Source organism: Aythya fuligula, chromosome 8 (assembly GCF_009819795.1).
Source record: "Aythya fuligula isolate bAytFul2 chromosome 8, bAytFul2.pri, whole genome shotgun sequence".
Classification (NCBI taxonomy): domain Eukaryota; kingdom Metazoa; phylum Chordata; class Aves; order Anseriformes; family Anatidae; genus Aythya; species Aythya fuligula.
In genome coordinates this window covers 31,657,301-31,669,970 of record NC_045566.1, presented here as the reverse complement: position 1 = coordinate 31,669,970, position 12,670 = coordinate 31,657,301, and the positions used below count along the sequence as shown (strand labels likewise).

Sequence of the window (12,670 nt, the reverse complement as noted above, 5' to 3'; positions counted from 1 at the left end):
TATTACACGCAGCTTTGACTGGCTGGAATTATTATGCTATCCCAATTTCGCTGGATCTCCCTCTCTGCTTTCCTTTCCTTTTTGTCAGGATTAGACAGCTGAATAAATATTATTCCAGAACTTTATTGTCTTAGCTGGCATCTGACCATTTTCAGGGCTTGTTTATACCTCTCCATGCCACAGTGAGCCTGTAAATGTTCAGTCCTGCATCGCCTTGATGAAACAAAGCCAAGCACAAGGACTTGCAGGAATAGGCACACCTTCCTTCACTTGCTTGTTCTGTCAACACCCTCACACGTAGTACTGGCAATCAACAGAGCCACCCAACAAACTATTCAGAATAAAGAGAGATGATTTCAGAAATTGGTAGGCACTTCTCCTCATTTCAAGATCACTTCCTTCAAGCTTATGAAATCTTCAGAGATTTCTTCTGTGCATCTTACCTCTTTCACTCTTTGTCCCTCAGCACACTCGTTTCTTTGAAATAAATGGAAGCTAATGCAATTTATCAAATCTTTCTGATGTCACTTCTTTTTGCACTATACTGTCTATAGTTTTGTAAAAAGACACCCACACTGAAGGAAGCAATGTGAAGTGCAGATAATCCAACAAGCACAGAAACTGAAATTGATGTAAGGACATACAACTGCAAACACAGCCTGTGAGAACAGCACTACACATACTTTGTGTAATTCTTTTACCTAAACTACTCACTTTTTACTCAATTTTGTGTCCATCAATGATCAAGAAGCATACCAAGCTGGGAGATGAGCTACATGACTCAAAAAGTTTTTTTGTTTCGTTTTGTTTCTTTGTTTTTTCCACTTCTTGTCTATGAACCTGGACCTTAACTCAGTGCTGGGTTTGAGGCAGCGCAGCATTAACCTTTCACTCAGTCTGACAATCCCCTCAAGACAATCCTGACTTGTGTTGAGGGCAAGAAGTTAGGAAAATTGAAGTGCATGGAACCAACTCAACTAATAAAAAAGAACATTGTGAAGCATTACCTAATTGTTTAGTAATGTTTTTACGCATTGTCTAAATTTGGGCTTGGAAAGACCTTCAACTTAATAGAGATATGAACAAATCCTAAATCCTGGATGTATATGCTTTTTTAATGACAAGTGGGTGTTTAGTTCCCTTCCCTACTCCCCTATAAATAAAGTAAAACAAACATACATTCAGAAAATGGGACATCTATATGAATGAAGCAGTAAACACCCACAAATCCTAACATAAATATACAGCCTAACAGACCGACATTTCCATATATAGTATTATTTTCTTTTGCTGATCTAAATAAAATGTTGACTTTTTCCACCCATTACAGAAATAATTTTTACTTATACTGGCAATAATTACTAAATAACATTTTAAAATCCCCTAGAAATCCTCACTTGAAAAATTCATCATCTACAAAGAGGTAGCTTCGTAGATATGCAATGCGTTACTATGGGTATCTGCAAGCATGAAGTGAACTAATGCACCATTGTCTGTCCTGTTAAAGCAGGCCCACACAGCATTGGCTAAGAGGTCTAAATATACATGGGTGATTCTTGTGCAATAATCCAGAATGAAACTTTAAAGTCCAATGTTTTTTGGGCTGGTTAGTTAGGACCAGAATGTCCTTTCATGTCCATAAGATAAAGATGCACCAGGGATCAGAAGGGAATTTCATCATCAATTCTTGAAAATATTTTCAGACAATTTTCTAAGCAACACCATTGTTTGTTTCCTTTTAAATTCCTCACTCTCAAAATCAAGTGTCAAATTCTAAGAGAACAGAGTGGTATGCAAAAGATTTAGATCAAGCAGCCTTTGGATCCTATCAGTATTGCAGTATTGCCCTGCATGCATTGAATGTATAAAGCTGCTAAGCAAAGTGAAATTCTTATAAATATAGATAGCCAGAGTTTGAAAGTATACCTTAGTTATTAAAAAAAATGTTAATCAGTAGGCCACTGGCTGGTCCTGAGCCAGCATTAAGATCAACTTTACAATGCACTCAATTGATCATTTAAGAGAGAAATAAGCCATGCATTTATAGGCCATGAGATCATTCTAATTTTTATTCTTTTCTTTCTTTTTTTTTTTTCTTTCAAAAAAGGGAAATTGCATTTTCTTAGTAGAAACAGCATTGAGCCACAGAGTCTGTGCCAAAAATCATTCTGAATCTGAGCTTCCAATTATGTGTAAGAACGGTTTCAAAGGCTTAGCTTTATCAACCCTGATTTTATTTTTTTTTTAAACTATTATTTGTGGTCTGAGCAGAGGTGAGGTCAATTTGACCAAACACTTGCTGGGGACAGAAATATTGGTAGGGGAGAAGGCTGGAGACCACTAGAATCACAAGGAAGGAGCAAAGCAGTTCCCACTTCTAAAGCAACATGGGTATATGACTTGTATCTAGAATTATCCATTCTCAATTCACAGGCATCTTTCCAACTTCTGAAATAAACCTGTAGATCCTCTCACCAAAGTAACAGCAAGAAGGGAGATGAAGATCCAGCTTAATGTTTTAACTTCCACAGAAGTTAAGAAGACATAGAACCTAAATCCTTGCACTAACCACCCGAATTCTGTGATGTGTTGGTCAGTACGTAAAGGAGAAAAAAGTACATATAGTTTCTGAATTTACTCCTTGAAATGTAGTAATAATCCAAAAAAAAAAAAAGGCAACTAAGAATACATTCAAAAATCAATATAGGACAGTACTACATCATGTTCAAATAGATTCTATGTTGCTGCAGCATGGTATATCTCAAAAAATAAAAGGTGCCTTAACTTACAATCACTTCCAGCTTTCCCTGGACATCGTGTGACTTGATAACCCAATTGACAGATTTTTTACACTTGAGGATAAGTACGATGTCTCTGACAAGCCTGGCGCCTGGTTGAGATGGTTTAATGTCAATGATTATATCCACCTGGAAAGCACTGTGTGTGGAAAATAGAGAGAAAGTAAGACCAGAATGCCAGACATTTTCAGCTATCAACCTTCTTCCAATCCATCATGTTTCCACTGTCTGGCCAGCTGATTAAAATGCTGAAGATTATCCCAGACAACACAACATGTGCAAAACAGATTGTTATTCCACATACTCTTAAATGATTTTATGTAACAATAGACACAACTTCTCTTCAACTACTCTTTAGACAAATAATATTTTTTGTTTCTTTGTTTATGAGAAGTGTGCTACTCATTTCAGTTATTATTTGGAGCAGGGTAGTTTTATGAGTAGCAGTTTTGTTTTATACAGTAAATACTGTTTTCTTAATTCACTGCAATGGTGCCTCGAGTTTCTTCTGGGTATAACCATATTAAAACTCAAAACAATACCTTAAGTAAGTAAAAATACAAATTAAGCAAGTTAATAGCAAAAAATGCACAAATACTATATTAGACAACGTCTCTGCCTTCACAGTTAAATTGTGGAAATTACTTTGCATAGGATCTTGTGTGTGTTGAGGAATTAAGCCATCATATTTAGTTTCCAATACTTCTGGATATATACTCATTTCAAAACGAAAAGAAAACAGATGTACAGCCTACTGATTGCTGGAAAATAGATGAACACTATCCAGATTTTCAAGCCTTCAGTAAAAATAAGGAGAGCAATAATATCTCATCATGCAAAATATTAATTCAAAATAAAAACCTTTACTTCCAAATCATCTTATAGGGACACGTCATAAGAATGTGCTCATCACCAAATATCATGTTTCAACTAATCTTCTGCATTAAGACTTAGTATCTTGGGACCTTTTGTTTTATCGCCTGTAGTTTTACACATACTCAGCTCAGCTTCTGTATGTTTCTATGTGAATAAACTTCGTTAAGATAGTTGTGGCAAATATTTATAACCAACAATGAAGCAAGAAGAAACTTAACACCCTTAATGTCTTTTTTAAATTTTAATATTGTAACATTTAAACACTTTGCAGCATTATCACCTGAAAAACAAATTCCTGTCATGCATTCTCAGCCAAAGTCAAAAGCCAAGAGGGATGGAGACATGGCTGTCATCATTGCACAATGCTACAAGGGACTTACTGTGAGAGTGATGTTGAGCCAACCATCAGCTCTATTGAAGATGGGGCTGCTGCCCACTGCCATATACAGGCAAATGCTTTGGACTAAGCTACTTGCCTTCCAACACACCTCAGCACATTCTTACTCTCCCAAAGTTGGTACACAAGAGAGGATTTTCAGGCTCTGGGTTTAGCATCTTGCAATGAGATAATTACCCTTCTTGCAAAGAACCCTCCTCCCACCTCCGACTCCCTGTGTGATTTCCTGATTAGGAATGGGATGTGCTCGAACGTAATGCATGAGGAGCAGAAGTGGACAATGTTGGAAAGCCAGTGCCTGCAGTAAGCAGACAGGATTTTAATTGTATCTCATCTCTGATGAAATTGTATTTTTCTTCTTATAAGAAACAAAACCATACAAGTTTCATGGCAAATTTATGTTCTAGCAACTCAGCACTTATGAAAAGCTTTTTCAGGTGTGATCATCTGAAAGCAAACTCTAGATCATGTGCTCCCACTAAGACCTAGGAGACACAGGCAAAGGCTAAATATTTTAAGTCATAACTCTGAAGTTTACAGTATCTTTGACAATTCAGATAACCCTAATAATACATACAGAGTTAAATAATTTCCCCTAACTACTACACTACTCTATGGTGCTCAAGACCAGGTTGGATGAGGCACTGGGCAACCTGATCTAGCAGGTGGGATCCCCACCCACGGCAGGGGCATTAGGAACTATATGGTCCTTAAGGTCCATTCTATCTCAAGCCATTTTATGATATAATTCTGTGCCTATACATGTGTTCATATACTCAACCCTTTTTCTTACAGATTTTCATACAGATTATCAAGATATTCCTTAAACTCAACTTGAAATGTTACAGAAAATCCTGGTATGATTCTGCAAACTAACTGTGGATCATTTACCACAGATCACTTGTGACCTCTGGATCTCTGTTTGGTAACCAATGCCCTTGGCTTTGCTACCAGTCATCATTACCTGTGACAGGACAAGATTACTTTTAACCCTTCTCTTACTTCCTCATACGGTGGGCTCATCTTAATCCCTGTCTGTAAGATTCTGTCCTTATTCATATTCCCTTATACACCTTAGCCTTGGAAAACTTCAGTTGACTGAGCAAAATTTCAGTCTGCGGGAAGGCAGGATATAGTCCATGAAAACTGTGCTCTACAGTATTGTCCAGAAAAATCCTGGAATCATGAAGCAGAATCCAAAATTTTTACATGCTGAAGAACTAGTTTCTACTTAAGGTAAAGTACTAAAGTCCAAGCTCTTCTTGTAATGATGAAATGACTACCTCCATTTGATTTCCAACAGACAGATGAAATCCTTAGCTTTCAGACAGATTTGGTCAATTTAGAGGATACTTTACCTGTATGGATTGGAATTTGGAGTAATTAGCTCAATGATATGAACTTCCCTTTCTTGGACTAAATTAGACATAAGGCACCCCTCTGCTGTTTTTGGTTGTAGGTATCCCGCAAGGTAATTTAAAGAGAGAAAATTCTTTTCTATGTTGCACGAGGGAGGAAACACTTGATCTGGAGAAAAAGAAAAAAAAGAAAGAAAAGCTTCATACATAAATATCAGTTTACATTCATGTATGCATAGCATCTACTTCAGTGCAGCACTGTATTTTATGGCGTAGATCTCTAGGCCAAAAGGTATATTTATTACCTATCATAAGTACTTAAGAGAAATCAACATAATATTGAAAGGGAGATCACCATTGCAAAAACATAGCACATCTTTGATGTAATTTCTGTTAAATTTTTAAATCTGTAGTTTAGAAGTACTCTGTCGTCCCTCCAAGAAATCTGAAAACAATACTAAAGTATGTAAGCATTTTTCAAAATAAAAAAATACTTAATTTGTTCCTTGCATATTTATTTTCAAAATATATATTTTTTATCTCATAGAAAACATCTATGTTCAACTCCTCCCTTTAGAAAATGTTTTTTTTTATTATTATTATAAACTTGCTGTTTTTAAAAATCACAGAAAATATTTTCTATTTCCTTGCTTGGTATATTTTCCTACATTTTGTGCAGTCAAGAGTTGGTGTAGAAATACTACAGTTCTTTAGTACAAGGAAAACTTAATGTAGCAAGATAATGATGGCAAATTATTGATATAAAGGAAGTCTAATCATTATACCCATAATTAAGGTGGGGAAGTTCTATGATATATAATTTTTTGTGGTTTTAACTACCTAGCTGATCACAAGCATTAATTACTATACAAAACAAAACAAAAAATAGTCATTTGGTACGATGGTCTCAAGCACAGCCTATATTACTGTGCCTCAAGAAGCTGTATATCCATTTAAATATAACAATACTTTGTATTTCTGAAATAGCTTTACATATGAATTATCACAATACACAGGAAGACAACATAGTGTGCTCAAGAAAAAGTCTTTTGAGAACAGAATTTCAAACAGTTGTGTCTTTGACCTTTGCTTGATAAAGGTGGCCTTCCTATTAAGAACAGTAGCAAGGTAGAAAAAAATTACAACAAACATTGCTGTAATTTGTAATTTTACATTGTGTATGTAAAGCTGTGGATGAACTCCTAGAAACTGAGTTGAGACCACTGTTTGTGTTTGCTCCACAAATTAGAGCTGAAACATCATTCCTGAAGTGCAATTGCATGTGGTACACAACTTTTCAGGGAGACCTGGGACTTCTGTGACCCCAGCTACAATGGAAACAACTAGGAGAGTTTCTTCTCATCTTACACAGTGTAGTCTTTGAATATTAACCTTGCTGTCTTTTGTACAGAACTTATGAAAGATGTATGGGACAGTAACGATTCCTACTCCACAAGGAAAGCACTCCTCTAACATCTGGTGTGTGCCCTGTCAGATTAGCCTCGAATGCAGATGCAGTTCTGCCAACTCCTCCCACAACAGCAGAGAATGGAAAGTAATCCCAAATGATCTATACTGAACTTGAATTTATATCTATCTACAGAGTTATACATACATAGATAAGATGTATTTGCTTCTCAGTTGCCATGCTACAACACAGGTCAAGCCATAAAATACTAGCCTCTAAGTAGTTTGGGGATAATTACCACAGGTGCTATCATTAGCCATTGCAAAGAGCTTGACTTCAGCTCCTGGCACTTCCATGCAGCTCTCAAGAAACTCCTGCTCTCACTGCCACCAGCACTGAGACACCCCAGCCTGGGCCCCTGCTCGATAGCATGCTTTTCTTCTGCAGCTCATTTTAACTGTCACTGGCGACTTGACATACACACTTATGTCCTCCTCGCACACTTTCCACTAAATGTATTTATTCTTGTGTCAGCTAGTTACCAAGATCTGGGTTGTAACAGAAAATAAAAGGAGATCCATTTCTATTTTCTTTGGTCACTACATTTTTTTCTTCTTCTCTTTCTTCACTTCATATTTGTTTACTTACTTTAAAAGGGTACTAGAAGTGTCTGCAATCCATTAATAAACTTATTAAAACAGTAAAACAGCCAATTTGTGGGCCCTACACCTCTCTAATCTCAAAAGACTACCAATAAATTCTCCTGGAGTAACGTCAGGCAAGGCCCTGGCAAGCACGCACATAAGCCAAGGATCCCCACTGGCCAGAAGGCAGGCGCTGCAGTTGTGCACAGCTGCCAGCCCCTGCCTTTCCCTCCAGCACTCACAAGCTGCTCCAATTAAGACTGTATTGAACACTGGGAGCTGTAGTTTCTGTGGGCAGCACCTCCACTTTAAAGAGGAGGACAGACACTGTCTGCTGTCTTCTGTACGAATCACGTATCACCCACGGGCTCTTGGCTAAACTGGGTAAAACTTGAGTATCCCAGCTTAAAAGATTTTTGTGCAAATGAGAGCTGCTAATCAGGTGTCACTCTCCAAGACAGGTGCCCTTGGCAACAGCAGCTTAATTCAGCAATAAAAATCTCATCCAAGCAGAGCTTGCCTTTCAGAAGTGTAAGCTGGGGATGAACAAGATGTCTGGGATTTTCCACTGCCACTCAAATGGCAGGGCTTTTTCACAGGCATTTTGCAGTTTACTGGCCCTTCACGCTACGGAGATCATCATCTCAACTTTAAAATGGCAGTGTGTTAAAAAAGGGAAGGTGTCTGCAGTCTTTGTAGGGAGGTTGGAAGCTCCTACCAGTCAGTACTCACCCTAGAGCAGTGAGCTGGAGCAAGGAAGGACAGGACAAACCACCAAAGCACAGCACAAAGCATTCACCTACAAGTATTAAACCCAGCAAGTTTGTGTGCAGGACATGTGCGCTAGTGTGCACAGGGTGCAAATTCAGAGTCAGGACTGAAGCTTTAGCTTCCGCCAGGACAGGAGCACAGCAATACAGTTTGTAAACAGATTGCACATGAAGTATTTTTCAGCTTGTTATTGTTATGGTTGACTTTTTTCTTATTTAGAAATGTGTTGAAAATAATCTCCTTCCTAGCTAGCACAGCTGCCCTGGACTTAGATTGGTGATACTGGATGCATCAGGTAACGTTTAGCTAACTGATAAGTCTTCCTGACCTGTATAATCACATCTTATTGAGGCATGAGGAATGAACTGACTTTTCTACTGAAAAATGTGTACTAATATGACTTCCACTATGAGCAGTCCAGCTTTCTAGAATATAATAGCAATTACCATGGTTATCACTTAGCCACCTCCTTTACTACACAGATCAAAGCAAGAATAAGAACCTCACTTCATATGCCTACTGGCTCAAACCCCTCTTTCCAGCGTGTTGGTTTTCATTGTGCTCACCATCCCTGCAGTGTTTGACCAGCCGCGCTCATGCTCTTGATGGACACTATCAACAAGATTCAGATGCATCTGGCTCTGACTCAGTTTTGATGGACTTCCATCACATACTCAGTTCCCTTTCAGTTATAGCTTCAAAACTGACTTCAGGGACTCAGAGCATCAGAAGCAGTTTTATTCTATGAAATATCATTCTTCTTCAGATTTTTCTTTGTTCTCTGTCTTGCATTTTCTTTTTGCTTTACTCAGCTAACGCCTCAGCTTATAAAATCTTAGATCTTCCAGTTTCAGATTTTTCTAACTTGAGTAAAGATGAAATGTAGATAATTAAATGAATACTGCCATTAAAATCTGTATCAGTCATATGTATCAGCAGGGAATGACTTCATTCAACCTCCTGTAAATTACAAGTACCACTAGCTGTGATTCACAGACTAGCAGCTGAGGGTACCTGACTGAAGCACTTGAGTGGTGTGATTTTTGTAGAAAAGGCTTTAAGTGTCCATCAGCATACACTGTGTTAGTAATTCTATTGTTTATTCTGCAGAGAAGCAGAACAGGTCCACGTCCCATGTGTTTTTCATAGAACTTCTTGCACGACTGCTGCAGTTCAAGAATTGACCCTCTCCCCACCCCTGAACACATGCGTAATTCCTCCACATGCACACACACATTAATTCTTCTGCCAAGAATTTAAATCAAAATCAAATATGGTTACAGTTTGAGCTAGTTTGTAGGAGTCTTCTCAGAAACTGTCTATTTTGGTTGCTTACAAAGTTCCATTTTGTGTAACTACTCCTAATTAAATTGTGTGTTAATACATTCTAAAGATAATGCAAAACTCACAGATATTCAGCTACTTTGACTGGAGATGTGCAAATCAACAAACTATTTAATCTATTTTTTGACATATCTAATTAAATGTTCATCCCTGTAACACAGAGACCACTACTCCCATATAAACGTTCCAAGAGCACTTTAATAAGCTAATAAATGTATTTCTGAATGATCTTCTGGCATTAAAATACAAGATTGGTGCCAAGTAGAATAAAAACCACACAGGGGAATCCTGTACAAATTTGGCAGGTTTTTGGACAAAACCAACACAGCCATGTTCTGATTTTGGGGGGCAAGACTCATGCTTCAGAAAATCAAATGATTACATGCAGGTAGTTAAAAATAAAGTTCTCTCCACATAAGGTCTTTTGCTTGGTTGGTTGCTTGCTTTGTTGTTTTTGGTTTTGTTTGTTTGTTTTGGTAGCCAATTAGTCCAGCTATGCAGAAGTCTCTCTAAAAAATTGCTGAAGAGCTACTAAATTAGACTAGGCCACTGGTGCTAGTAAGTGCTGAGCTCCCCAGTATTTGTTGGGTGTTGCCAAAAAGTTCTACTCATTTTTACTATTTCAAAATAGCTGGACCCCTAGTTGCTAAACAGTTCAGAACAGTTCTACTTCACTTCTACCAGTCTTTACTCCTGAAGATGACATCTTCAGAGGTCTAAAAAGATCACTGAAACAGGCCATTAAGTAACAATCACTAAAATCTTAAAATGTGCCATACCTGCAATAAAGCAAAGTTCAACCCTCATCATCCTGTGCCATAAGGAAAGTCTGCTCTCCCTGATATATTCCTTTTGCTAACTATGTATTTTCCAGAAAACAAACTTGAATAGAGATATGTATAAAACTCCTGAACTGACACTCTTGCTCTGAGACCATAGCAAAGAGAAGAGCCATGTGTTAGTTATTCATGGCTTAAGAACAGCTCGGGTGCAAGTCCCCTGCAGACAATACATTATGTGACCAGCAGCCAGATGAGGGCAAGCATGAGCCAGAAGGTAATGCACAGACCCAAATTTTATATTGCTCAGCTACACAGCTACAGCCAAAGCCCTACCCTAATATGGGCCTGTGAATCCCTAAGGAGCTGGAGTCCTCTCCCAGCTCCCCTTAGCCATCTGATGAATTTGGCATGCAGCTCACAGGGACAAGAAACCTTGCTCCTTGGGGTGAGAATACACAGGGACATCAGACTGAGGCAACTTACCTTCATGAGGAAGACAGAAATTCTTTGCTCAAAATACTCTGGATCCTTTTGCAAGGGTATACTGAAAAAAATTAGCTCAGGTCTTTCTAGAAATAGCCCCCTACCTCAAGTTCTCCACTTCAGTTCTTTACATGAAGGCACATAAACAATCACCATGAGTAGTTTATTCCTTTTAAAAGGTGAAGATTTGATTCCTATAAGATTCTAGCTAATGATTTTGCATCTGTATTTATGAACGTACAATTATGACACCAGAATCCATTAAAAGAATTCATTAAAATCCATCTACATCCAAGGTCTGGTCTTTAGGCTTGCTGATAGTTCTCTGCCTCTCCCTTTCATAACATATCTTTTGGGAAGTGAGAGGTATGCTTAATGATCAGAATATTCAAAAAAAGTTAAGTAGTACTACAATGAGACTTATTCTCAACATTTAAAAGTATCAATTGATGCTGTTGTTCGTTTGTGCTGTTTTGTTGTTGTTTTTGTTTTGTTTTTACCTTCTCCTACTTTAATATAGATGTTTCTTGATATTTTGAGTTCGGTGAAAGATGTAACTGCTCCATATTCCTTCTGGGCCCACTGTAGCAGATATTCATTTTTCTCAGGAAAAAGCTTTTCTTCTGTTTCTGCTGACAAAGAGAAATTTCCCTTCTCAAACTGAACAACAGAACCTAAAGACACCTGATGGGAATAAAAACATATTTTTAATATGGTACATTTATCTGCACAGACAGGTAGCCTGTTAAAGTATTGTAATCTGGCACACCCACATGTATTTACTGCAATTACAGCTTGCTTCCAACAACGCCTAAACTTCATGTGTTTCAACATCCGCATAATTATTCTTTTTCAGATTTTTTTTTTCTTAAGTGGCTGTTTTAAACAGCAGTATTCCCAACCTATCGGCCTGCCTGGGTTGCACACGGCAGCTGAATAAACGGGGGCTCTGAACTACTCAGATGTTGTGCTACTGACAAAAGTGGTGCAACAATGCTGCAAGAGGGAGGGCTGGAAGACAACAGGGAAAACAGGAGGGAGTAAGATCAACATGGTCCAAGAAACCGAAGGGAGAGATGTGAAGCTCAACAAACCTAGGAACTACTGAAGTAGGTTACTCCCATATCAGAAAGAATGAGTTCAAGCTCAGTAAAAAGACCAATGGAGAGAGAGAAAGAAAGGAGAAAGGCCATGAAAAGGAAATATTTACTGTTTTACTTACAGTAAGAGAAAAATACATGTTGAGCTAGCACAAAGCAAATGACTTGCATCTTTAGAAAAATCATTATAAATAGATTATATTAACTTAGGTCTTGACCAGAAGTACCAAAATATTGCTTTTAATATATTAGATCTTGCACCAGAGTACAAGTGAAAAAGAAACCTGGAGCAAGAGAATATACTCAGTGTAATACATGCTGCTGCAATATCAGGTGTTTTTACTGGATCCCAGACTATCTTTCTACTAAACCAGATTTCTTTGGTGGAAAAGCATATTTTTTCCTTTAACTTAAAATCCAAAACTACAAATGGTAATGATTGACAGAGTGAAAAATACATCATAACAATTTCCAGCCCATTCTGAGAACTATTTACAAGCTATAACAGCATAATGGTAATAAGTATCTCTCTAACCTTGTAAAAAAAACCACAATATATCAACAACATTTATTCAAACAGATTATCTGGAGTCAGGTTCCAATTAGATAAAATTAACTAACATCAATCAAGCATTATCTTCCCCGGAGCTATTGTTTACTTCACAGCACCATTTCATGATGTCCTCTATCAGTTTGTTTAGTACATACA

At 37.7% G+C, this 12,670-nt stretch overlaps 1 protein-coding gene across 2 annotated transcripts in view; it reads right to left on the bottom strand.

Moving 5' to 3' along the window:
- Window positions 1-12,670, bottom strand: part of TGFBR3 (transforming growth factor beta receptor 3) — a 127,873-nt gene that overhangs the window by 27,557 nt on the left and 87,646 nt on the right. For both annotated transcript variants that reach the window (XM_032192806.1, XM_032192807.1), the window contains 3 exons: window positions 11,362-11,545; window positions 5,430-5,598; window positions 2,790-2,937 (listed from right to left, as the gene is read on the bottom strand). In XM_032192806.1, the coding sequence (XP_032048697.1) occupies window positions 2,790-2,937; window positions 5,430-5,598; window positions 11,362-11,545 (501 nt within the window). The remainder of the gene's footprint in view (window positions 1-2,789; window positions 2,938-5,429; window positions 5,599-11,361; window positions 11,546-12,670) is intronic.